Source organism: Hyaena hyaena, unplaced genomic scaffold, assembly GCF_003009895.1.
Source record: "Hyaena hyaena isolate Hyena2069 unplaced genomic scaffold, ASM300989v1 scaffold_989, whole genome shotgun sequence".
NCBI lineage: Eukaryota > Metazoa > Chordata > Mammalia > Carnivora > Hyaenidae > Hyaena > Hyaena hyaena.
This window is the reverse complement of record NW_024081623.1, coordinates 1-25,320: the sequence shown is the minus strand read 5'-3', so window position 1 is coordinate 25,320 and position 25,320 is coordinate 1. Positions and strand designations below refer to the sequence as shown.

At 57.4% G+C, this 25,320-nt stretch overlaps 2 protein-coding genes across 3 annotated transcripts in view; one reads left to right on the top strand and one right to left on the bottom strand.

Annotated features, from left to right (window-relative positions):
• AP2A2 (adaptor related protein complex 2 subunit alpha 2) overlaps window positions 1-21,249 on the top strand; it is an 87,790-nt gene extending 66,541 nt beyond the window's left edge. Inside the window, exons 7-22 of one of the 2 annotated variants that reach the window (XM_039221505.1) lie at window positions 560-668; window positions 2,264-2,411; window positions 3,234-3,402; window positions 4,466-4,603; window positions 7,264-7,446; window positions 7,972-8,069; window positions 8,447-8,678; window positions 8,781-8,948; window positions 13,107-13,267; window positions 15,827-15,909; window positions 17,519-17,608; window positions 18,367-18,490; window positions 19,813-19,929; window positions 20,009-20,078; window positions 20,227-20,361; window positions 21,069-21,249. In XM_039221505.1, coding sequence (XP_039077436.1) covers window positions 560-668; window positions 2,264-2,411; window positions 3,234-3,402; window positions 4,466-4,603; window positions 7,264-7,446; window positions 7,972-8,069; window positions 8,447-8,678; window positions 8,781-8,948; window positions 13,107-13,267; window positions 15,827-15,909; window positions 17,519-17,608; window positions 18,367-18,490; window positions 19,813-19,929; window positions 20,009-20,078; window positions 20,227-20,361; window positions 21,069-21,146 — 2,103 coding nt within the window. In that variant the 3' untranslated portion in view covers window positions 21,147-21,249. Of the gene's footprint in view, window positions 1-559; window positions 669-2,260; window positions 2,412-3,233; window positions 3,403-4,465; window positions 4,604-7,263; window positions 7,447-7,971; window positions 8,070-8,446; window positions 8,679-8,780; window positions 8,949-13,106; window positions 13,268-15,826; window positions 15,910-17,518; window positions 17,609-18,366; window positions 18,491-19,812; window positions 19,930-20,008; window positions 20,079-20,226; window positions 20,362-21,068 lie in introns of both variants that reach the window. The other variant, XM_039221504.1, reaches the window with a different exon arrangement.
• A 1,732-nt stretch (window positions 21,250-22,981) lies between these two features.
• Window positions 22,982-24,981, bottom strand: LOC120223444 (mucin-6-like). Its single transcript, XM_039221591.1, has 3 exons — window positions 24,621-24,981; window positions 23,551-23,653; window positions 22,982-23,280 (listed from the first exon to the last, which is right to left on the bottom strand). Exons 1-3 carry the CDS (start codon window positions 24,829-24,831, stop codon window positions 23,103-23,105), a joined length of 492 nt encoding a protein of 163 aa, XP_039077522.1. The 5' UTR covers window positions 24,832-24,981; the 3' UTR covers window positions 22,982-23,102.
• Between the last annotated feature and the right edge of the window lie 339 nt (window positions 24,982-25,320).

Here is a 25,320-nt window from a genome sequence, read left to right as displayed (position 1 = left end):
CACAGGAGGTGGGGAAGGCCCTGGGCTGTGTGGCACTGAAGATGAAAGGTCTTAGGGGCGGTCGCATGTTCGGAAGGTGGAGAGGTTGTCTGCCCTGCCAAGGACGGTGGCAGACAAGGAGATGGAACTGCGAATGGAGGAAGCTTGCTGTCCGGCCTTGGCGAGCCCTTGGCAGGGGTCTGCGCTGGACGGCTTCTCCCTTCTGAGGGGACTGAAGTTCTCCCTTTTGTGTTTTGTTCACTTGCTGGTTATGAAGGAAAGATTGGGATCCCGATCTGTGGAATTTTGTGGCGTTTTTGGGTCAGTGGTATTGGCCACTTTGTGCCCGCAGAGCAGGACGGCTGATGTACAGCAAGGGTGTGGGGGGCTGCTCCCCATGGTGCCAGCGGGCACTGCCCTCCATGGGAGCCTGGCACGGCCGTGCTCCTTTACTTCTAAAATAGAAGACAACTAAATATCCTCAGCTCATCGAGCAGAATTGGTTCTTAGTGTGTGAACTGAGGACCACACTGAGGGCCTCTCTCAGTGACTGATGCCTGCCCGCACCCTTTGTTTGCAGATTGTGACGTCTGCGTCAACAGACCTTCAGGATTATACCTACTATTTTGTCCCGGCTCCCTGGCTGTCCGTAAAGCTCCTGAGGCTGCTACAGTGCTATCCACCCCCAGGTAACAGCTGCCAGCCCAGGCTTGTCTGGGAGGGGTTTGCGTCAGCATCGCAGCCTTACGTCTTGTGCTGTTATCTTCACAAGCCCTTTCCTGGCGCTGGTTCTTGTTCCGTGGGTCTTTGTGATGCTGCCACACATCTTGGCTTCCCCAGAGCAGCTGGTAGAGACGTCACAATTTTCTTGGGATTTGGGGTTATCTCTGCTATTTAGATACTGTGGTATCAGATCTGTGCAGGTTTTTGAAACAACATTTTTCAGTAAAACTCACAAACTTTGTATCTTAAGTTGTTAATAATCTGTATAATCTTAATACATACATTAGAGGTATTTTTCTGTCCATGTTTTATTGCAATATGTTACATTCGACTAGTATGGTAAGTATCTAGAAATGGAACTTTTTTTTTAAAGTTTGTTTTTATTTATTTTTGAGATAGAGACTGTGAGTGGGCACATGTGTGGCCGCAAGCAGAGGAGGGGCAGAGAGACGGGGGACAGATGATTTGAAGCAGGCTCTGCACACAGCACAGAGTCCGATATGGGGCTTGAACTCACGAACTGAGATCATGACCCGAGCCAAAGGCAGACGCTTAACTGACCCAGCCACCCAGGCGCCCTTAGAAATGGAACTTCTTGGTTGAAGAATATAGATACTTCCAAGTTGCACTTTGCAACGATTGCTTGTTGTAACCTTTACATTTTACTCTAATTGGTTTTTGTATAAGATATTTGTCTTAGATTCCAGTAATTTTCTCTTACTAAGTATCTTCCACACTGAAGTATGAACTGCACACCTACAGCCGAGCATTCATGTGTGTGTGTGGGGGGGTTTCCCTTGAGCTGGAGCAGGGCCCGGCCTCCCCGACAGCCTCTCCTTCCTGCTGCCTCCTTTGCTGTCTGGCCCTGCCCAGTCTGGCAGCTGCCCTACTTCTTCATCCTGAGATCTGGGGTGCCTCCACTCACTCATGGGTGTGTTTCCCCCATGACTTTCCTTTCAGGCCTTCAGCAGCCCCTCTGCTTGAGCCCTGGGGCAGGGGGTGGGGGGCAGCTTCTCAGGGCCCTGATGGCGTCTCTCCTGCGTGCACAGTGTTCCACTCTTCCCTTGAATGGCTGGGTTTGCTACACCCCGGGTATGCTGGGGGCCTTGGTGGGCGTGCTCTACAGGTGGTTTCTGATATTTGATATTTTTGTTGATTTTTCTTTTTTTTTTTTTCTGGTTTCATTAGAATTTTTAACATTTCTTTCTCTTTTTATTGATCTTGGTAACGTTTTCTTTGTTTCTATTGGAAATAGAAAGTGGAGAAAAAGTCTTTTGTCCCCTTTCTTCCCAACTTTTGTAATATATTTTGTCTGTCTCTGAGATTTTTTCTTCTCTTGATTGGTATAATCTGTAATTCAGTGAAAGCATTATGCATCTTTTTAGCATTATTTGCATTAAAATGCACATGCAGTTATGTCCTTGGAAAGAGTGGCATGTTTTGCAGCACATGCCAGCCTGGTTGTGAAGGCCATGCAGGGGGACCGGGGCGGGGGGGGGGGGCGGGGAGGGCAGCTGGCCGTGGGGCGCCTGGCCCGACAGCGCTCTGTCTCGCCCAGAAGACCCTGCAGTGCGAGGCCGCCTGACTGAGTGCCTGGAGACGATTCTGAACAAAGCCCAGGAACCACCAAAGTCAAAAAAAGTGCAGCATTCCAATGCCAAGAATGCCGTGCTCTTCGAGGCCATCAGCCTGATCATCCACCATGACAGGTGTGTCAGCAGGGGGCGGTGCCCTCCTTCCCTTGGCCTCTTCCCCAAGGTGTCCTGGGTGACAGTCGAGTGCTTACCTACCCCCCAGCACGGACAGGTTGCTTCTGCCCTCCTCAGACGGGTGGTGCTCCCTCTAGGGCCCCTTTTCTTCTCTCTCTTCTGGTGTTTCATGCTCTTTTTGGCCTCAGAGCTCACATACCTTTTGCTGCGGTTTCCTTTCCCTGAGAGAGAGCCTCTCCTGTTTCCCCTGAGCACCTGCTTCTGCCGGGCTTCTCCCGTGACCACACAGGAAGGATAGGGGTCCCTGGTAGTTTTCGTGCGGCATGAAGCAGCAGTCAGCGTTGGTTTGAGGCCTTTATGGGGATGTGGTGAGATGGCCGCGTGTGTCAGTGAGACAGAGATTGGCGACGGCAGATGGTTTGCTTCCTTGTGTTTTCTTCTCAGCTCCTGTAGTCTGACTTCCTGCCCGTGGCTTTGAGTACGGTGCCTTGTTTTAGCATCCCCGTTAGCACGACAGTGTGGCTCACGTGCAGGGCCGTGGGAGATGCCGCCAGGGTCCCCTCTGCTGCACGCTGCTGCACGCCACCCAAGGTCGTGGGGGCACAGCAGGCATGGCCCACCTGCTCCCGACCATCTCCCACCTCCGTGCTTTTGGACAAATGTAGTTTCTTGTGACAGAAACTCAGTCTGAGAGTCCTACTTCAGCAGGGCTGGGAACTGCTAAAAACAAAACTTGAGAGGTTAGAGGAAGCCTTTTGGTCTTTATTAAACGTATTTGAAGAGCAACAGCCACCGCCCCTCTTCTCCCTCCCCCCCGTGCAGCGAGCCTAACCTGCTGGTGCGGGCCTGCAACCAGCTGGGCCAGTTTCTGCAGCATCGGGAGACCAACCTCCGCTACCTGGCCCTGGAGAGCATGTGCACGCTGGCCAGCTCCGAGTTCTCCCACGAGGCAGTCAAGACGCACATCGACACGGTCATCAACGCGCTGAAGGCGAGTGCGCTGTGCTCGGGGCTGTGGCTGCCATGTTCCCAGGGACTCCGTTCTCGGTCTGGGAGGCGAGCTGAGAGCGTGGTATTGAGCGCCACGTCTCGCACGTAGCCGAGTCATAATAGGTGTTTGAATGAGTACAAACAGTTCTTTTTGGGAGAGAGAGAAAATACTTTGTCCTTGTCTCTGAGAAAACTCATCATTTGCAAAAGAAAATCCACTTTTTGTAAGGAATGAAAATTCCAGAGTTGGAAGAGCCAAGTTGAGGTTACTTGCTCCTGTTACCTTGTTACCTGCCTTTATGAGCCTCCCGGACAGGTAGTGTAGGCTCACTCCGCAGGCTCGGAAGCAACAGTGCCCTCCCCCACCCTCGTTACTCATCACTGCCTTAGGTGCGCTGGAGAATGGACGGTGGGCGGGGAGGCTACAAAGCCCGTTGTTTTGTCCCAGGCCTGACCCTGTTCCTTTGTTAACATTTTTTTTTAATTTTTTTTTTTTTTTAGTGTTTTTATTTATTTCTAGGGGAGAGAGAGAGAGAGAGAGACAGCGTGAGCAGGGGAGGGTCAGAGAGAGAGGGAGTCACAGACTGAAACAGGCTCCAGGCTCTGAGCTGGCAGTCAGCACAGAGCCCGATGTGGGGCTCGAACCCACGAAGCGCTAGATCATGACCGAAGCGAAAGTCGGACGCTCAACCGACTAAGCCACCCAGGCGCCCCGGTTGTTAACATTTTTGGTGTGTGTTTTGAACAAGAGGCAACATGAGGGCTTAGCTTGTCAGTGTTCTGGATCCTCCTGGCCCTGGTTTTGGTGTTTGTTGTCACTGCCGGGACTCAGAAAGACTTGCCCTTGCTTGGTGCTTCCCGGCTGTCCTGTGCCCAGGAGCAGCTGGGGTCTTATTCTGTAGCAGAGGCTGATGAGCAGGTGGCGGGTTGGGGGGGGGGGGGTCACTGGATCTGGACGGGGAATTGGGTCAGCGCGCAGTTAGTGTTGGGACGGAGTTGGGTGCCTGAGCCGCTGTGGCCTGGGTTCTGCTTGTGAGGCTTTTCACTCTGTCTCGTGCCCCCAGACGGAGAGGGATGTGAGTGTGCGGCAGCGGGCCGTGGACCTCCTCTATGCCATGTGTGACCGCAGCAACGCCCAGCAGATTGTGGCCGAGATGCTGAGCTACTTGGAGACGGCCGACTATTCGATCCGGGAAGAGATTGTGAGTCTGAAGGCTGCCACATTGCCACCACAAGCCTTCCTTTCCTTGGAGTTTGTGATTCTCCCTGGTGCTTTATTGGGAACCTGCTAGGTCCTGGGTGCAAGATCCCTCTGCCTTAGCTTCCAGGTTTTGTGGGCAAAATTCTGTAAGTTTGACCCTTACATTACTGCTTACGTGCTCGGGATGTGCTCCTCCGTCTCTGACATGTTGAGCTCAGCCACCATCTAGTACCTGGCAGGGGTGGTTTCCGGTATTCTGTGATCAGCAAAGCAGGTGGGCACACCAGACAGATTGTCAGAGTTCCGCAAATACCTACTTCATGAAGGACTGATCGCAATACAGAAGTGGGGGCATGAGGCTCCAGGTAGCCCGTGGCCGGCAGAGAGGGGCCCTGAGCGTGTGTGTGATTCTAGAGGGCTCAGTGTGCCTGTGTGGAGAGGTCAGCTGCTAAGGGTCGCGGGCCTGTAGCCTCTCCATCCTATGAAAAGTGTGTCCTATTTGTCTTTCTAGGGAGTGAAGTGCAGCAGAGGCCTCCTTGGGAACTCTGGGGGGCCAGTGCCCGGCATCAGAGCTCTCACTGCGAGTGACCCTCAGGCTTGCTCGCAGGCTGATGTTTGGGTTGGAAATGAAAGGCTGGGAGCTTCTGAGTGTATGTGGCTCTGCACACAGCTGGGACACTCAGGCTCATAGGGGATTGTTCATTGAATGGCTGGGCCCCCTCTGGCCAGACTGAGGCAGGTGCTGGCTCTTCAATGTGAGCGGCATGGCTTCATTCCCGTGTGGCCGTGCTTCAGGGAGGAGCGGGGCTGCCCTGGAGAAGAAAGAAGGTCAAGGAAGGCTTCTCAGAGGAAGCACCCCTAGAGTCGAACTGCTGACCAGCCAGGAGAGAGGACACAGGCACTTCGGGGGAGACAGGAGGGGCAGGAGTGGAAGATCTAAGAATAGACATGTAGGGAGGGGGGAGTCCATTGTGGGGAGGGTGGGGGGGTCACGTTTAGAGTGTGGCCAGGCAGCAGGGCCTGGGCTCGATGCTTGTATGGTAGAGCTGGTCCTGGGGACTGTGGTTACCACATCTGGGGTGTGGTTACCATCGCAATTCTGCGTGTTGTGAGCTGACACAGAAGGGACGTGTTCTGTGTAATTAGGTAGGTTTTGTGTTGTTTTAAGTCTGTTTTTGAGAGAGTGACAGAGAGAGGGTTAGCAAGCAGGGGAAGGGACAGAGGGGAAGGAATCTCGAGCAGGCTCCGGTATCAGTGCAGAACCTGCTGGGGGACTCAGTCTTATAAACTTGTGAGACCATGAACAGAGCTGAACTCAAAGAGTTGGACGCTGAGCCCCCCAGGCGCCCCGGGTAGGTTTTTGAGGTCTTGAATGTTAACCAGTTCCATGTTGGGTCTTATTCCCTTTGAAACGGTGAATGACATTCCTCAGTTAGCTTCAGTCATACAAGGAATAAGACCTTCTGAGTTCTTGGGTAAATGCTCTGTCTGGCCATCTGTCCGGCCTGGTGTGTCATATCGTGTGCCCATGGTTGTGTTAGCTGCTGGGCGCCCATACCTGGATCCGCCGCTTGCCCTGCCCATAGGGGTCCTTTCTGTCCACAGGGAGGCCAGGTCATAGGCAAGATGGTGGACCTGCTTGTAGTGTGGGTGAGGATTGGTAGAGGCAGGGCTCTAGACCCTGGGGGGGGCTTTGGGAGTCATTGTCATGGGGTTCTGGGGGGCTTCTACAGGATGTGGCAATGAGCTTGTCACAAGAGGATGGTGGTACGTGGGGGTGGGCCACTGGGAGGCAAGGAGGTGGCTCAGTGTGGTGGGAGCAGGGTGTATGTGGCAGAAGGCAGTGAGGCTGCTCTCCCGCATCGTGGTGAGGGGTCCCGAGTGCTCAGCTTCAGGGTGAGCTCTGGGCTCGAAGGATTTAAGCCGAGGGAGTGGCGCAGAGTGAATTTTGGAATGATGTTCTAGGATCACAGTGGAGAGTCACTGCGGAGGCCAGAGAGTGGGCGGAGCGACAGGTGGTAGCCAGGCCCCGGCAGGAGCTCTGGGGGCATGGTCAGGAGGGCAAAGGAGCAGGAAGGTGGGCTGTAAAGACAGGCACCTGTGTGAGGGACACAGTCTAGTGTTGGCAGCTGATGCCGTGTGGGGGGCTCAGTGCCCTAAGAATGTGACTTGGCATTAGGGGGGAGGGTCTGCTTTGGGACAGCCTGGTGCCACTGCCCCTGGGCAGTGTGTGTGGCCCACAGAGCCCTCTGGAGTGCGTGGGGGTAAATGAGTGGGTGGGGATCCCCTGTACAGAGTTGAGGAAGACTGGCTAGGGTAGGAGAAGACCCAGAGAGCCCTGCCCCTCTGAGAGCAGGCTTGCTGGGAAGGGCTGCCCAGGGTATGATCTGCGGTGGTGTGGGGCAGCCATGACCCGGCCCTCCCGTGTGTTCTCCTAGAGCGTGTCCCTCCCAGGCTATTCCTGGAGGGTGGTTTGCCTTTCCCCAGGGAAATCTGCAAGTCTTAAACTCTCTGGGCTCCCTTGAGAATTTTGTGGAAGCTTCTTGCACACCCAAGCTTTGGCACGTGTGTGCATTCAGGTCCTCCCGAGGCCCTGGAGTTGATGCAGCGCTGGTGGCTGCGGAGCCCAGAGCAGCTGCCCTGAGCATCCGCCCCCTGCAGGTGCTGAAAGTCGCCATCTTGGCGGAGAAGTATGCTGTGGACTACACATGGTATGTGGACACCATCCTGAACCTGATCCGGATTGCCGGCGACTACGTGAGTGAGGAGGTGTGGTACCGCGTCATTCAGATTGTCATCAACCGGGACGACGTGCAGGGCTACGCTGCCAAGACGGTGTTTGAGGTATGGCCCAGACGCACCCTCCGGCTAAGGCGTGGGATTCTGGTGGGCATCGCTGGCCTCCCTGTGCCTCCTACCTACTGTTCTGGGAGGTCCCAGTGCCTGTGCCGGGGACAGCGCCTCTGTTTGGGCCTTGTCTCCTGCATGTGCAGGGTCTCCTTTGGTGAGGGGTGTGTGTCCCCGGAGGGTGCCGCTGTGCACCTGGCCTCACCTGGGGCCCAAGTAGAGCACGACTTTCGTTCCGGGGCTGGTATTGGCCACATCTCTGCCTTTGGCGCCTCCTTGCTACTGACCTACCTGCTGAAGCGGCAAGGAAGGGGCGGGTACTGAAGCCAGGGGTTCTTGGGGAAGCTCCAGGGGAAGCTTGCACTAACGTGAAAAATGGGCCGTGCAGGAAAGCAACCTGAATTCCGGGTAGTTCTGGCGCATCACCACCACTTAGCAACTTTATCCTGTTGTGGGACACCTCTCGTCTCTCTGTGCCGTGAGCTTCCGCGCACCAGGCTCAGAGTGCTCACGGTTTCACAGGCTCTTCAGGCTCCGGCGTGCCACGAGAACCTGGTCAAAGTGGGCGGCTACATCCTGGGAGAGTTTGGAAACTTGATAGCGGGGGACCCCAGATCCAGGTGAGAGACCCTGTGGGGGTCAGGTGAGCACTGCACTGTGATGCCGGCTCTGTGCCTCCTGGTTCTCACCTGATGGCCGAGCAGAGGTTGGGACAGCAGAGCAAGAGCACCCCCACTCTGGATTCATACGTTTTTATTTCCGTTCGAGCTGTGCAAAAGTTGGGATTCTTGCCGACAGCAGAGGGGTGGTCACGTGACTCCCGTTACCCGCAGGGAAGTGTGTTTTCTTGGACTGCGGTCGCTCTGGTCTATCGTGGGTCCGTTTCCTCAAGCCACTCCCCGCCTCAGGCCTGTGGGTGAGACATGTGCGTGCCCAGCCAGGCGCAGGGGCGTGCGTGCGGGGGATGACACGCTGCCACCCTGTCTGTGCCCCACAGCCCCCTGATCCAGTTCCACCTGCTGCATTCCAAGTTCCATCTGTGCAGCGTCCCCACCAGGGCGCTGCTCTTGTCCACTTACATCAAGTTCGTGAACCTGTTCCCGGAGGTGAAGACCACCATTCAGGACGTGCTGCGCAGTGACAGCCAGCTGAAGAACGCGGACGTGGAGCTGCAGCAGCGGGCCGTGGAGTACCTGCGGCTCAGCACGGTGGCCAGCACCGACATCCTGGTAGGCCCCGGGGGGCGCGGGAGCCCTGCTGCACTGTCCTTTGTTCTGGGGCCAGAAGCCGCGGGGCTTGCAGCTGTGATGACTCTGGGTTTCCTTCTCCAGGCGACTGTCCTGGAAGAGATGCCACCGTTTCCGGAGCGCGAGTCTTCCATCCTGGCCAAGCTCAAGAAGAAGAAGGGCCCAAACACAGTGACAGATCTGGAGGAGGCCAAGCGGGAGAGGAGCGCCGATGTCAATGGGGGCCCTGAGCCTGCCCCGGCCAGCGCCGCGGTGGGTCCCTTTCTGATGGCAGTGCCCCGCATGAGCTCCTGGGTCGCCTGGTCCCTGAGGTTCGGCACCAGCAGAGCATCTGCCTGTTGGGGAGAATTTTTTGTTAAGTGTGAAGTGTGTGCCAAGAACGTAGTGGTGGGACCAAGCTTACACCTTCACCTTTCTTTCACCTCTGACCTCCAGAAGCTGTTCTCCCCTAGACGCCTGGGCCTTGTCTTCCAGACTGTCCTTCGGACCGCTGTCTCAGGCCCAGAGTCCATTTCCTCTCTGTCCTGACTCTGGTTCAGACGACGTGACTGCTTGCTGCTTCTGCGGGACTGCCTTGTGTGGGAGGCCTGTCTGGCTACTCTTTGTTGGTTTAGAGTGGACCCACCTCAAGCCTCGTGCTGTTCTTAGAGGTTTTCAGTAGTTACTTGGATTAGAACCGGTTTCCCTTTTCTGTGTGACGTGGTAAGGATATTCATGTATAAACGAAATCATATTTTTTGAAGTGTGTCAGGTGGGAGATGTCATTTTGAGGGTTGTGTTTGTTTCTTTTCTCTCCCTCTCTGGAGCAACAGCTTCGTGGGGAACACGCACGCCAGCCCTGCCACACATCTGCCAGCTGGGTACCCTGGCTAGCTCCCTGGGACTGTGGGCTTTCTGCTTGTCCGTTCTGGAAGGAAGCCTGGAGAGCTTTGTGTCCTCTCTAGGATGTTGGCCCAGGGGCATGAACAGTGCCTCTTAGTGGTATCAGGTGGCCTTTGTGAGGAGGACTGTCAGAGGTGACATGCTCCCATGAGGACAGACCAAGGCCTTGGGGGTGGGCTTGTCGAGAGCGTGCTCCCGTCTGAGCCATTGTGCTCCTTGATGGCGTCTGCTGCCTGGCCCCTGGTCTACTTGTGTGTCCCCATTGACCGTGCGTCTGGCCCTCAAGCCGAGGACCCTGGGCCTGTTACAAACCCTCTATTCAGGCCTTACTGGGCCGCTTGGCTCAGAGTCCCGTCATAGTGAGGCCCCGTCACCTGGGTCCTGATGCTTCTGGGAGGTGCCTGCTTTAGTCTGGGCCTTCAGGTGTGGTGTCTGCTCTGTAGTTTCAGGTAGTGGAGTTTCATGAACTGGTTTTGGAGTGAATGATAAAGACATGCTTTTTCTCCACATGGTCATCGTCCCTCTGCCCCTGAGCAATTTAATGATGCTGGCCTTGCACACTCCGTGCCTCTGACCCTGTCCTCTGGGCGCAGAGCAGATCTGGGCCGGGCTGTCCCTGGCAGTCATGTGGGCTCTTGCCTGTGAGGAGGCCCTGAAGGTCCTGCCAGTGCTGGGGTTTTGTTGGTAGATTGGGTTTGTGAAGTGGTGTGATTTCTGCACGTTTGTGCATGAACTGGTGCTTGTGCTGGGTCAGGTCTGGCGTTTCCCGTGGTGGTGGGGGCTGTGGCTCCTCTGCCGGTGGCGTCACCTGAAGACAGATGTGCACAAAGCAGGAGACGCTGTGGTGGCTGGTCTGTGCCTCGAGAGGTGGCCTGCACCCTCCTCTCGGGCCGCTCAGGCCTCCAGCCGAGTGCGCCAATGTGAGCACAGGAAACGGGTTCTAATGTCTGTTCTGACAGTTGTCGTTGGTCCCTCCTTATTTGGTGCTTACTTAATTTTTCCTGAGACGCACACACGTACCAGGCCTTTGGCCACGCTGGGTTTGCCTGGCTACGTCCAGCCTGTGGCACTAAGAATTCCGGTGAGCCCTTCCTGACCCTGGTGTGATCAGGGAGCCCCACTTGGAGAAGCAGCTGTGACGAGACGTAACATTTTGGGTTGGCACGTTCTCAGGGGTGGGGGGCAGGGGCACTGTCCCAGGTTAACTCGGCAGACGTTTTACGTCCCGGCCGCGAGCTCTCTACTCAGCCCTGAGCGGTGCCTGGCAGCTGGGTGCTTGGCGCGTGGATGTGCGTGGTCGTGAGCAGATGGCCCTTCTGAGCTGAGAGCTGCCAGTGCTGCGGAGAGTGTCACGGTTGTGTCAGTTCCCACCTTAGTGCTCAGATGGCCGGGGGTCTGATCAGAGAGCCCTCCGAAGCGGAAGGGCCTTGGTGGGGGCTGGGGAGCTGAGGCCAGAGTAGCAGGACAGGAAAGGGGAGGGGTCCCTCCTGGCCAAAATCCTCCTCTTGTCTTCCTTCCCACCTCGGGGGGGTGGGGGGCGTCTGGATTATACGTGGGAGACAGCGGTGTGTGGCACTGTGGTGTCGAATTGGTCAGAGTGTCTTCCTCAGGGTCACAGATAACATTGCAAGGTTTTCTCTGTACCGGCTGCTCTCCGCAGGCCCGCCTCCCGTGGCCTGGGGCCCAAGCACCTGTGGCCCCTGCTTGCCTCTCTGTGCGTACGGAGCATCTCCTGTGGTGCGGGGCCACCTCTGCTGGGCGTGTGGGCCCAGGCTTTCGGGCTGCTGGTAGAGCTGGAGCCGCACGCACTCCGGTGCCGCGTGGGGCTCTTCCTGCTGCCCCGGCACTGCCCCCGTTGCCGTCAGGGCGAAGAGGGGTGCTTGTGCGGATGGGTGTCAGGCAGACTCTGAGGAGGGTCTCCCTGGGTCCTGGGGGAGGCGGGAGGCAGCAATGGTCCCCGCACGCCTGCCTCGGGGCAGAGAATGGCTGTCCAGGTGGGGCTTCCCGGCAGAACAGCCTTGCTTTTGTCTGCTGTAACTTTTGGGGTGCGTTTTGACTTCACTGGGCAAAAGATTTTCCTGTTTTAAGAAGTATTTGAACTGTTACTCAGGAACCAGTGGTAAAGATCTTGCAGAGGGTGGCAGAGGGGACGAGGTCCCCGTAATTCCCACGTAGGCTGTAGCTCGTCAGCTACGACAGATGCCTTCCTTGCATAATTCAGAGCCAGGTTCAGAGCCACCCGCGTTCTGCTCCTGACCCTCCTCAGGTGGTCAGCGTCAGAAAAAGTGTCACCGTAGCCGTGCTCCCGGGAACGCTGCTGCTGGTGCAGCGAGGGCCAGGAACCACCTAGAAGGCCACGTGCAGACGCCGTTGGCTGATGTTGCAGAGGCTCCTGATAGCTCTGCTGGGGTCCCCGTCCTCCAGGCCCCTCCTCTCCCAGGCTCTCCCCTTCCTGAGGTCGGCCTCAGCAGGGCTGGGGAGAAGGGGCCGTCATGCAGAGCACACGTTTTGTGATGCCTGTGTCTTGGAATAGAATTTGCACGTGATATGACATACCTACGGTGTAATGTCTCAGGACATTTTTTAACTGAACCTGAAAGAGAAATGACCAGTTATTTATACTCACATTGATTTTTGTGTGTAACTGCTCAGCGTGGCCACACGGGAAGCAAGTGACTGTAAGAGGCCTGGCCCGAAAGTGTGACTGGCTAGCGCCCAGAGCGGGGGAGGAGGGTACTTGGCCTCCTTCAACTGTCGCTTCAGGGTAGACAAGCGTGTGTTAAACCTAGCAGAGTGTTAATGCAGTGATGTACGATGATGTCAGGGTGTAGTCTCAGGTAACTATAAACCGATGTTTACTTTCATGAATGTTTAGTGGGACATTCAAAAGTTATTCAAGACGAGTCCTCAAAGCAGAGCGGCTCATCCCTGGTTCTTGCAGTGACATAGCCCCTGGTCACAGGCAGAGCCCCATGCGTTTGCAGAGGTGCGGGGTCAGAGTGGGAGTGGCAGCTTGGGCAAGTGCTTTGTGTTGAGTGTGGCCCCCAGTGGCTTTTTCTTTTGCTTAGGATTAAAAAGTAACCGTTTAAAGAAACGAATGGTCTGTAGGCTTTTGATCTATTTGTTCTCTGTAACTCAATAAAACCTAATGTGGGTAAACCAAGAACGCACCTAAAGTTGCTTGCCTACTTCTTCATGTCTTCAAACTTAATCTCGCTCTTGGATGCTGACAGTAACGTGCATGGTCTCGTCTCTTTTTGATTTCTTTTATGGCAAAAGTATTTTCAGAACTTTTTTTTTCCCTGTTCAAATAACCTTCATGGAAACAGGTTGGCTGTCTTTGCAGTCGTGTGAGATGGTGACTGACCTTCAGGCTTGGCTCTGGGGTTGCGGTCGCCCCTCTCGTGCTGGGCCCTTGCCCTGTGCAGCCTGGCCCAGAGCCCTGGAGGGAGGCGTGGGCACTCGCGCTTGCTTGGCCATGGCGTGTCCGGAGGTTCCCCGCTGACCGTCTCCTTCCCTGTTTTCCAGTCCACACCTTCTCCATCGGCAGACCTCTTGGGTCTGGGGGCCGCGCCCCCTGCGCCCGCGGGCCCCCCACCGTCCTCCGGCGGGCTGCTCGTGGACGTGTTCTCAGACTCCCCCTCTGCGGTGGCGCCACTGGCTCCCGGCTCTGAAGACAACTTTGCCAGGTAGTTGGTCCCCTGGGTCCTCGACACAGGGGCTCTCTCCTCCTCTGACCACTTTCTGGGGCCCAGAGTCCACATTACCTGGTCCAAAGTGCCCTGGTGCCTCCTGGCAGAGCTCAGGACTCTGGGCTGCCAGGCGGGCTTGCTCTGGAACCGCCCCTGCAGCTGCCTGGACTGTCCGCTCTCATGAGGTGCGGTTGCTCACTGTCCCCAAGATCGGGTGCAAAGGAAGCGCTTCAGGCACTGGCCGTCCATGTGTCTGAGGCGCATGCTGGCCTCTCAGCCATCTGCGGCTGTGCCCCTCTGTCCCCTGCGCCCTGCTGTCCATCTGTGCCCCTTCTGGCTCTGACTTCAGCGCCACTTTGTGTGTGCCTTGCAGGCGCCCAGCCTCTCCTTCCTTGTTAACACATGCTCTCAGTCCCTTCCTGTCTTGCCTTTGTGGAGATGCCATGTGCCTGCTGTGCATGCGGCCCCCACTGCCTGTGAGCGCTGGACGGGCCCCCACACCCTGCAGCTCTGCGCAGCGTGTTTCCTTTCCTGCTTTGTTAGCCGTGTGGTTCCAAGCCTTTTCCCTGTTTGCTCTCTGTCCCTCGAGTCCCTGCCAGTCTCAAGTCCGGCGGGGGGCGTGGCAGGGCTCAGCCTGGTGCGGGGGGCATGCCGGCTGGCCGGAGAGGAGCGCCTTCACGGAGCAGCCCCGCGCCCTCCTGGGTCGTGCCGACAGCAGCAGGGCTCCTCTGCGCGCGCAGTTCCCTGTGTCTCGGTGTCCGTGTGCGTGCTGATTCTTACTTCCTGTTGCTCGTTGAAGACGATGAGGAGAGGTGGGTTTGGATGGGTGCGCGTTGCCATCGGTGGCTTCTAGAAGTGCTGAGCTTGAAACTGACAAGCACCGCGGACCCCACGTTGCGAGGCCCTTGGTATCAAAGCGGCATGTGTACCTGGGGACAGTGCCGGCTCGAAGCTGGGCGTCCTGGCTTGGGCGGTGGCCTGGGGCAGGGATTTTACCCAGCGTTCTTAGTTCTCACTGTGTGTGCAGGTGTGCACGGTGCCTGGGCCATAGGCTTCCTCGCGTGCACGGCAGGGCGGGAGGCCTGGTGGGGGCGCTGGCTGCGGGGGGAGCCCTTGGAGCCATCTGCTCAGCAGCTTGCCTACTTCCAGGCACCCCAGCCAGTGGGTGAGGGTTCTGGTTGTCGGCCGTGCTGCAGCCTCAGAGGGTTGGTGAGGTGTCTGGCGAGGGCTGGGTGTGGGTATGAGTGCAGGGTGCTCCGGGACCAGCACTGCTTGCAGTCTGGGGAAGGTTTGCACAGTCCCGAGGCTTTTGCAGGTGCTTGTTATAAACCTATAATCCCACCGGGTCAGGTTTTGGTCGGGGTGACCCATTAAACAACAACCATCCCACCAGCTGTTGACTATTAAGCTACATCTATCACCTAATGGGTCATTAGTCAATACCCTTGCCATCTCCTTGGCAAGTGTCAGATTAAAGTGGTTTAGCCCAAACCAGCAGTGCCATGTATGCTGCAGAGTGCATCTGAGGGTGGGGTGCAGCGGGCTGGTCCCTTCTCAGGTCTGCAGGGGCAGGGATGTGCTGAGCTCTGCTGCCCAGTCACTTCTGTCTGTCCCCTTGGGATCAGTTCCGGGCAAGTGTGGTCACACACATCTCAGAACATTGTGCATTTGACCTTGTGAGGCTTTGTGTGGGGCCTGAGCGGGAGAGGGAGCCCGTTGTATTGAGATGGGGAGTGCTGGATGAAGCAAAAGGCAGCCTTAGGGTCTGAGGGGAGCACAGCTCTGTGGGGCAGGTATGGAGGGCAGACCGGGCCTGGTTGTCTCTGAAGTAGCGGTACCTCCTTCTGCCTCTGCTGAGACCGTGCTTGGCGCTGGGGTGGGGGCGGGGGTCGTGCACGCACGTGAGCAGCCCTGAATGCCGTCTGCAAGGTGTCTGAATACAAGGTGTCTGCCGGCCCCTTTGTACGAAACGGGATGGGGACGGGACGCGGTAGCTCTGAGCTTCACCAGGCCCCAGCACAGCAGGACTTGGAGATTTTGGGCTGTGGGGGCTGCTGCCATGGAGGGTCTGTCTCCTGGTCTCCCTGGATGCCCTGCTGGCCTCCACGTGTCAGTGTGCCCTGCCCCAGTGCCCTCTCTGGACTGAGAGTTCTTCATGTGCGGGCAGTGGTACTAGTGGTCGTGCCCAGAGTTTTGGCCCGCGCCCTTTGTCAGGTGAGACCACCTGGGGTCCGGCCTGGGAGTGTCTGCTGTGCCCTGGGGCACCTGTCTGAGTTGTGGAGAAGGGTTGTGGACTGGCACATTCATGGGCAGAGCACTGCCCCGCCCCCTCCTGTGCAGTCATGTCTCGGGTGTGCCCTGTCACTGCTTTCCGCTCGTGTTCTGTCTAGAGGGCACTTGCACTGGTGTTCCCTTGAGTATTTTTCTCCTTTTCCTTTACCTCGTGTCCCATAAAGGCTTTTCTGGCTTTTTTGTTTGTTAAACCCTTTTTCAAAACAAATCTTTACATTTTCATCGGGTACCTTTGAGTGACTCACATGCTGTCCCTTTCCCAAGGTTTGTCTGTAAGAATAATGGTGTGCTGTTTGAAAACCAGTTGCTTCAAATTGGACTGAAGTCTGAATTTCGGCAGAATTTAGGTATGTGTTTAATTACTTAACAAAAAGCTTTTCACTCAGTTATATGGGGAGAAACTGTTTGTAAGTCATGTATTTGGTAAAGGTTTTGTTTCTGGAATAGAACATATATAGAATGTGAATTTAACAGCAGAAAAACAACTCAATTAAAAAATGGGCAGAGGACTTGAACAGGCATTTCTCCAAAGAAGACAGACACCTGGCGACCAGTACCTGGAAAGATGCCCCATCACTAATGATCAGGGAGGTGTAGATCAGAAGTAAGGCGCCGCCCCTCAGCCGTCAGGATGGTGGCTGTCAAAACAGCAGGAACCACGTGTGCAGCCCCCCGGGCCCTGTGGCGGGAGCGGGAGCTCCTGCAGCTGCTGTGGCGAACAGCGTGCGGGGCCTCCGAACACTGACACCGGAGCGAGCGTGTGACCCACAGTTCCTGTTTACCTGGGGAACCGAGAGATGGATAGACAGACGCGGTCCGTCCGCACCCTGGATGTGGCTCAGCCCTGATGGGGAGGGACACTCTGACACTGCCACACCGTGGATGGACCCGGGGACGTGATGCTCATGTGTGACCCACTCCCGCGAGGCCCCTGGGGTCTCCAGGTTCCCGGAGACAGAGTGGACGGTGGGCGCTGGGGCTGGGGGAGGGGCTGGGGGTCCCTGTTTCACGGGGACAGGGTTTCCATTTGGGAAGATGGAAAGTTCTGGAGACGGAGAGTGGGGACGGCTGCACAGCAGTGTGAAGGTGCTCAGTGCCAGTGAGCGGTGCACTTAGAGTCGGGGAAGACGGTACTTTTTATATTGTATGTATTTTACCACAGTTTTTAGAAAAGCTTGCGAATTCCCCCCGGCAAAGAAAACTGTGTCTGCTCTCCATCAGGATGTTGCTGGGGGCCCCTTGTGGACTGATGACCACCTGCCTCCCTCTTGGGCGCCTTCTCTGAGCCCTGTGAGGACCCCCTTTTTTCCACAAGAGCAAGTGCCAGTGTGGGAAATGGGAGAAGTGGGAGCCCTGCCCCCAGGGGCGTTGTAGGGCCGTCAGGAGGGTTGCCAGAAACCTCCTGGGAGCTCTGTGCTGAGAGCAGGCACCAAGGCACCCTTCTTGTCCTGGTGAAGGTGCTGCGCTCCAGGCCTTCCGCCAGGTGTGACAGCCTCCCATGCACCCAGCGGTGGCAGTGTCAGCTGGGGGCGGGGCGGTGCTGGACAGGTTGGTCCTCTCCATGGTATTTGAAGTCCATTTTCCACTCTGAACTCAGAGGGTATAAGCGTGTTTAGAAACATTTATGTACGCGTTTCTGTGGCGATGTTAAGTAACTGATCACGTCGGCGTGTCCGCCTCGTCTGCGGCACACGGCTCATGGGCTGCTGTGGCGGTGGTGAGGGGCATCGCTGTCGGGGATGCCGGTCTGCCCAGGCCTCCCCGGAGGTGGTGGCCAAGGCCTCTGTCCCAGGTCCCAGGCTGGGCCGTGTCCCAACAAAGGCACCTCCCACCTCAGATGGAGAGGGGGAGTTACCCCAGCGGCCTACCTGGAACTCAAGTGACCGCAGCCACTCTTCTGTGTTTCACGGTTAATGCTCTGGATGCGTGTGAAAGGAATTGTTTTTTCCCTTCTAGGCCGGATGTTTATATTCTATGGGAATAAGACCTCCACGCAGTTCTTAAATTTCTCTCCAACACTAATCTGTTCAGATGACCTTCAGATGAATATCCTTGGTCTCACGTGTCCTGCGCCCCAGCTGGGGCATTTGGGATTTAGAGGAGGGCTTTGAGGAAGTCGCTCTTTATCAGATGCAGGAGGCACTCCGGCTGCTGCAGCGCCTCCAAGTGGCTGCCTCGTGTTTACAGGGAGCTCGCGGTCACGTGTGGAAAACTGACACTCGGGCATCTGCTCCTGGGTCACTTGGTTCCTTGGAGTCCCTTTTGTTTTCCCTTGTTTTGTTCTCCTGCCACATAATTTTTAAGTCCCTCTGAGCTCCGATACCCTTCTCTGGGAGTTTCCCCGAGTGGCCGCTTAGAACAGGGCGAGTGGGGCCTATGGCCGCTGGGGCCCCGGTGCTGCACACTTGGGGTGAGCTGTGCTTATTTCTGGCGGCCCTGTTCACACCGGAGTCTCGTCCCACATGAGTACCAGAAACGCAGTTAGAACTTTCCTGCTAGTGCCAGCTTTGTATCCAAACCTCTTTTGGGCCAACGAAACAGAGTGAGGGTTAGGAATGCCCCAGCTTGACCGAGAAGGATGCTGCCACCTGCCTACCCCAAGCTAGGTCCGTTTTTATTTTGAGATAAATTTGAAACATTGATTGTAAAGCCAATTAAAAATGTAGGATCAACTGCCTTAAGGGTTTTGTTCAGGATCAGGAGCATGAGCTCTGACTCTTACAGACCCCCTTCTAGAAGGTTTCAGGGCTTCTCTGCTCAGACACACTTCCCCAATGTTGGCATGGCCTCCTTGACACGTACACATCTGAGCTTGCAGACCAAGCCTGTGGACCCGACCGTGGACGGTGGCGCGCAGGTGCAGCAGGTCGTCAACATAGAGTGTGTGTCTGACTTCACGGAGGCGCCCATCCTCAACATCCAGTTCCGGTAAGGACCCGTGGGCCGGACCAGCAGCCGCTCTTGCCTGGAGCTGCGGGGGGGGCGGGGAGGGCGGGCATCATATGCGCCGTGCCTGGGCGCAGCCTCGTCCCCGGGAGCCCTTCGTCCTCATTGAGCCTTAGCGTCCTTCCCTTCAGAGGGCATCGTGAGGGTCGAGTGGGGAGCCCTGGCAAACGCTGGTACCTGCGGGCACGTGGCACTGTAGGTGCGGCGTCTGGGAAACGCGAGGCCGCTCTGCCCCAGCGCTGAGGCTCTGAGGGGCCCACACTGCGGGGCTGGGGCCTACTGGGTCCGGGCGCCCCTGCGTGCTTGCTGCCCCGGACGGCAGCTGCAGGGGGCGGTCGAGGTGTGCATGATTGCCTAGTGCGCACCCCGAGCACACACACACCATTGTGATTCTTTTTAAAAGACCATGTTTTGTGTTGCTGCTTGGTTCACTGCTGTCCTTTTTCAGTGAGCGTGACAGGTCATATACAAACACCCAGTTCCCTGCAGGCATTTGTAGGGTTAGGGTTTTGGAAAAGGGGGGTTTCAAACATTGGAAACACAGAGAACTGAAGGCCATGTACCTTGTAGAATTTACGGAAACAGACATGCCGGTTTTTGTTTCATTCTGTAGGCAGCCACTTGCTCTAGTCTCTTCACGAAGGAAGGAAAATCCCCACACCATTTTTTTTTTAAATTTTTTAAATGTTTTATTTATTTCTAGGAGAGAGAGAGAGAGACAGCGTGAGCAGGGGAGGGTCAGAGAGAGAGGGAGTCACAGACTGAAACAGGCTCCAGGCTCTGAGCTGGCAGTCAGCACAGAGCCCGACGCGGGGCTCGAACCCACGAACCGCGAGATCATGACCCAAGCGGAAGTCGGACGCTTAACCGACTAAGCCACCCAGGCACCCCTATCCCTACACCATTTAAACCACCTTGGAGTTGTAGACTTGTAGGATGTGGACTGTGGGTGAAACGTGAGGAGATTGTGGGAAGTCATGCCCGGGGCCCGCCCTGACCTGGTCTCACCGGCCTGGCGGCGCCTGGACAGGGCGGCGCGCCCCTGACATGCGCACAGAAGCCCGGGCGGCGCGCTCAGCTTGTTGGCCCTCATCTGCAAATGCCGCTGCACCAGGTGTCTCTGGAGCTCAGTGTCACCCTTCCAGAATGCTCTACCCCACCCTGTTAGGGGACAGGCCCCATCAGCAGGCATTCCCTGTGCTCCATTGATTCACAGACTAGACATTTGGCCTTCTACTTGAGTTCCAGATTTTTTCAGTTGTGCGTTTACTTTGTTTACCACGTCTCTCTGTGTTGCCCCACAGGTATGGGGGGACTTTTCAGAATGTGTCCGTGAAGCTGCCTATCACACTCAACAAATTTTTCCAGCCCACAGAAATGGCTTCTCAGGATTTCTTTCAGCGTTGGAAGCAGTTGAGCAAGTGAGTGGGTGGGAGCAGGGGCGGGCACCCCCAGCTCTGAGCTGGCTCGGAGTGGTGACTCTTGTTTCTGCCTCACTAGTCCCCAACAGGAAGTGCAGAACATTTTCAAGGCAAAGCATCCAATGGACACAGAAATCACCAAAGCTAAGGTAAGGCCTGTTTGTGGGCGCTCCCAGGGTGGGGACACTGCCTAGCACTCTCTAGGGAGGCCGGTTGGGTCGCTGTCCTTCTCGTGGTGCCCGGCCTGCTGCCCGTGGCCCGTTGCCGCTGCCCTACGCTCCCGTCTCTGTTGCACAGATCATTGGGTTTGGTTCTGCACTCCTGGAAGAAGTTGATCCTAATCCTGCAAATTTTGTGGGGGCTGGCATCATCCACACCAAAACCACCCAGATTGGATGCTTGCTGCGTTTGGAGCCAAATCTGCAAGCCCAGGTTAGACTTCTCGAGGGAATTGCTAAGTCCGAGAAAATTGTGCTGTTCTTGTCATAAAACGTGTGCACAGTGAGGTCTGTTGGTCCTAAGTGTAGTAGTGAGTCGCAGGAGACATGCACACCTGTGTGCCCCTGCCACACTGACACGTGTAGCATCTTTATCACTCCAGAAAGGTCCCTGACCTCCCTTTGAGACCGTCGCTGCAGGGCCTGCCATCGTGCTGACCTGGCTCTGAGCTCCAGCAGTGATGTCCGTGTGGCCCTCCTGTGCCGGGCACCCCCAGCTGGCTTGCCTAGTCCTCTTGACGGACACCTGGGCTCTACTGGTTTGGAGCCATTTTGAGTAGAGCTGCTGTGTGCCTTTGTGCAGATGCTTGTTTTCACTTCACCTAGGGGCGCCCGGGTCGGACTGCAGGCAGCTGCCTGGGGTCTGTGCATGGGTGCCTTCACGAGGAGCTGCCACGTTGCTTTCTAGGGTGGCCGCCCAGTTTTGTACCCCACCGGGGCCTGCGAAGATGCCAGCTGCTCCACGCTGGCCTTTGCTGTCATCAAGCTTGTTTTGTTTTCGCTGCTGAAAGCACGCTTGCATAAGTCTCTGTGAAGCGGTGGGTGCCTCGGGGAGGGCTGAGCTGGTGAGCTCAGGTGGCTGTCCGCCGTCCCCGAGCTCTCTGCCGAGGGTGCCCGCTGACCTGCTGTGTTCTGTTACAGATGTACCGTCTCACGCTGCGCACAAGTAAAGAGACCGTCTCCCAGAGATTGTGTGAATTGCTGTCAGAACAGTTTTAATCAACGAGGACGGAGGATCAGGCTCCTGTGTGTGTCGGGTTTTCTTCATCCCTGTTGTGTATCCTCATGGCCCTGCTGCAAATAAACAGCCCAGTCGACAGGCGCCTCTCAGCCCTGCGTCTCGGACCGCACCCCTTTGGGTGGGGGTGGGGATGCCAGCTTGTGCATAAGAAAGCCCGCGCTGCGGCCAAGTCAGAAGGAAGAGCCCGAGTCAGAAGGGAGAGCGGGCCTGGGATTGGTGTCTGTGCAGGTCAGGATGGTGGTGTGGTTCAGCCCCTTGATTACAGGGAGGTTACCGGTGTGGAGGAAGGTGTAGATTTGTTTGGAATTGTATCGAAACGCCACTGCTTTCTGGCTGAGAGCTCACCTCTGATTGTCTGAGAGCAGCGGCGGCTGGATCTTAACTAGGCCGTCTGGCCATTTGGGGAGGTGATGCCCCGTGCAGGAGACGTGGCTGGGCCCGAGCGTGCCAGCGCAGCATCCGCAGCAGCAGCGGGGCCCACAGTCGAGAAGTTAGAAACCTTGGTGTTCAGCACAACTGCCAGCAAGACCATCTCCGGTGGCCGGGCTGAATTCCATGCGGCCAGCACCGCGGCTGAGAAGGGACATGTATGGTGCTGACTCTCTGGGGCCCCTGTGTCACAGCATGTTGGCAGCGGGGCTGCTGGCCGCTCTAGAGGGGTGTGGCCAGCCTCTCTGATCGTTGGGTTTCAGTTAAGTTCAGCACAGCCCTCGTGGCCTCGGACCGGTTCTTGCTTGTGATCAGAGAGTAAGTGTGGGCAGCAAAACAGATTCTGGAAGGGAAGCCAGTTTCTTTTCCTAGGGCGTGGGGACCTTGTGCCAGGGGGAAGGGTTCTGTGTGTGGTTGGGGAGCAGAGGGCTGTGCTCGGTGTGAGCAGGAGCTCGGCCTCCACAGTCTATTCCTGTCCTCGCCTCTCACATGTCCTTGGCTCTCACATATTGTCACTGTGTGCCAGCTGCCAGTCTGCACTTGAGGTGGCCAGGGCGGGGGCAGAGCTGAACAGGGGACTGTGTGTACCACATGGGTGGTGGGTGTTGGCTGGTGGTTTCGTCCTAAGCAAACACGTCTCCTGTCCGCACCTAGAGGGGCCCAGGGAGTGTCCTGGTCCTCTGTGGGGTCTCCTGGTTTATCCACAGGGACTGGCCTCCTCAGAGACAGGCTGTAGGGGAGTCACGTGGGGTGGTAAGGGACACAGGTGGCCCTTTGCTCTTGTGTGGGTCTCAGGGAGGTCCCTGGAGGGGGTCACCATCTGGGCGCTGGTGCCACTGCAACCACACATGCGCGGGGCCCCTGCACCCACCACTCTGCATGGGTGTGGCTTGGGGGCTCGCAACTGCCTAGGGTGTGTGGGAGGCAGCACGAGCAGAGCTCTCGGGCCGGTCCAAGTGCACTGACCGGTGCCGGCTCACGTGTGGGCAGTGGGATTGTCGTGCGTGGCGGATGTGGTCCCTTCCCCAGGGTGAGGTGCTGGCTGGCGCCGGGTCCACCCTCCCTTCCCTTCCCCAGTGGTGGGGTCGTTGCGGCCCCCTTCACTGCCGCCCGGTGCCTCTGCCCCGCCCGTCCCTGCTCATGTGCCCCCTCTCAGGCCTCCCCCTAGAGTGGCCTTCTCGCTGCCCCCACCCAGGCTGCTTCCCGGGCCCAGTTCCGGCAGGGGCGGGTGGCCACCATCAAAGGTCGGGGGCTGTGTGGATGACAGACAGGCGTGCTCAAGAGGCCACAGTTTATTCCAGTGCTGGGCTTGGTCAGGGTCCGCAGCCCTTTCTGGCAGTGCGCTTTCCTTCAGGCGCCCTGCCCAGCCGGGTGCGGGGGCTCTCTGACGCTGTGCCTTGTGGGAGCAGGGGGCTTCGGGACACAGCAAGCCAGCGTAGGGGGAGGTAGGGAGCGGGTGGTGTCGGGAGCGGTGCTTTGTCCTCACACCCAGGGGGCTGTGTCCCCTAGTCCCCACAGCTCCGGGTGCTGCACGCACAGCTGCTAAACATCTGCAGCGTGAGAACCAGCTGCTGTCCTTGCGCGTCGGGGTCTGAGCAGGGCAGCACCAACCGCTTCTCATAGGAGCTGAGAGGGTAGCAGCAGCCGCAGTGGGTGTCCACTTGCTCTGTGTGGACGTTGAAGCTACAAAGAAGCCACAGCGAGGAACGTGGGTCAGGGCCGTGGCCCCTGGAGTGCTCCTTCTTCTCCCAGACTGTTCCAGAGAGAAGGGCAGTGCAATCCCCCCTCCCCCCAGCTCCCAGGCAGTTGGAGAGGGTCTACCTTTGCCTAAGACAGGCAGTGATGTAGGTGGGGTACCGACCTGGCAGCCTGCGGGGCTAGCACGCTGCCTGGGGGCAGGAGCTTGCCTCGCTCTGGATTGGGCAGGCTCCAGGCCTGGGGCGAGCAGCTCACCTGGTCGAGGTGGCACAGAAGCCCTCACAGCGGGCCACTGTCACGTTGGCTGTGCACCCTTTGTATGTGATCTCCTGCTGAAGTTCCTTCACATCGCAGATCCCTGGGAGCCAGATAGGTGTGGTCAGACGCCAGCCCTAGGGCACGGCTGGAGGGCGGGCACATATCTGAACCCCCACCAGACAGGAGGACGGAGGAGTGAGGCTGATGAATGAGGCCCCCTCGAGTGAGGAGGGAGCAGGCTGCAAGCCTCAGAGCTGCCCACGGGATCAGGAGCCCTACCTGCCCGGAGTGCGCTCTCCCCCAGCCCTGCTCGGGGTGGGGTCTCCCCTGGGCCTTGCCCCTGTACTCTGGCCCCTGCCCCAGGCCATCTGCCTTGTTCCAGCCCCGCTGACCTCGGACCTCACAGCTTTGCATTGGAACAAAGGTTGATACTCTCTGATTTTGTGTGTTCCTTCTGGAAACGGCTATTTTGGAAGTACTCCAAGGTCACGGGTTTTCTGATTCCTGCTGAGTTATTCTCAGGCTCCTTCCCTCGTGGCCCAACACCGACCTGTCTCTGGTCAGCTGAGGCCAGAGCCTGTTAGGGGGAGCGGGGAGGACGTGACTATCCCTAGAGAGACGGGAGGCGTCTTCGGAGCTCCCTGCAGGGGGCTGTCCTCTGAGGGAGCAGGGTGTGGCCGCAGCGGACACACTGCTGGCGAGCTGCCTGTGCCCCGGCAGCAGGCGGAGCAGCACCGGCCGTAGGACCGGCCCCAGCGGAACTGGAGGGAAGATGGCCAGTGTGCAGAGTAGCCTACGACCCAGGAGAAAGGAGGCCTTACGGCGGAGAAAGGAAATCACACACCATGATGACCAGGGAGCTGCTGTCAGCAATGCGCAGGTAGGGCTGAGGCCAGCTGAGTGGAGAGCGAGGCCTGGGATTGAATAGCACAGCGCAGATGTCCGTAAGGAGTGAGAGACAAGAAGAGGCAGGGACCACTTAGGACAGACCCAGGTTTCTCTCGAGAGTGAGGAGGCTCAGCTGGAGGAGGCCAAGGTTGGAAGGTGGGCACTGAGATACTCCTTACCTGAGGACTCGGTTGGAGAGGTGACCAGAGAAGAGACAGAGGTGCCCCGGGTCGACAAGGAGCCTTCAGTATGCAAGGATGAGCTTCCGTGACCCAGGGTGGAACTGGGCAGGATCACTGTGGTCGCCTGCACAGTGGTACTAGACTGGCCAGAGGTGAGGTTGGTCACTGGAGAGCTGAGGATGGCTGTCGTTCCCATGGTGGACGACATGGGATGAGACGTGGGGATGTAGGAGGTGAGAGACGTAGACTGAGAGGTGGAAGACAGAGCTTGGGAGGGGAGGGGGCTGGGTGTGGTCCGGGGCGAAGAAGGAAAGACCGTGCTGCTGGATGAGGACAAAACAGAGACGTGGGGCGGAGGTGAGGTGGGCAGAGGGGAGACAGAAGACCTCAAGGCAGTGGAGGCAGGTGGGGAAGAAATGGATATGGTATTTGATATACTCGGGATGCCAGACGAAGCGACAGATTGAGAGACAAAAGGAGACGTCGTGGTGTGTGGAGATGGGAAGGACGAGCGGGTCGGCCTGCTGGTGGAGTGGGGAGGCTGGGGCTCCGGGCGGCTGGTGGTGGGGAGTCGGTGCGACGTGTGCGTCACCGAGGACGTGGTGGAGGGGGCAGGGTGCGTGGAGCTGGTGGTGAGCGGGCGCGAGGGGCTTGGCACCGCGGAGCTGGTGCGGAAGGACGTCCCCGTGGGGGGCCC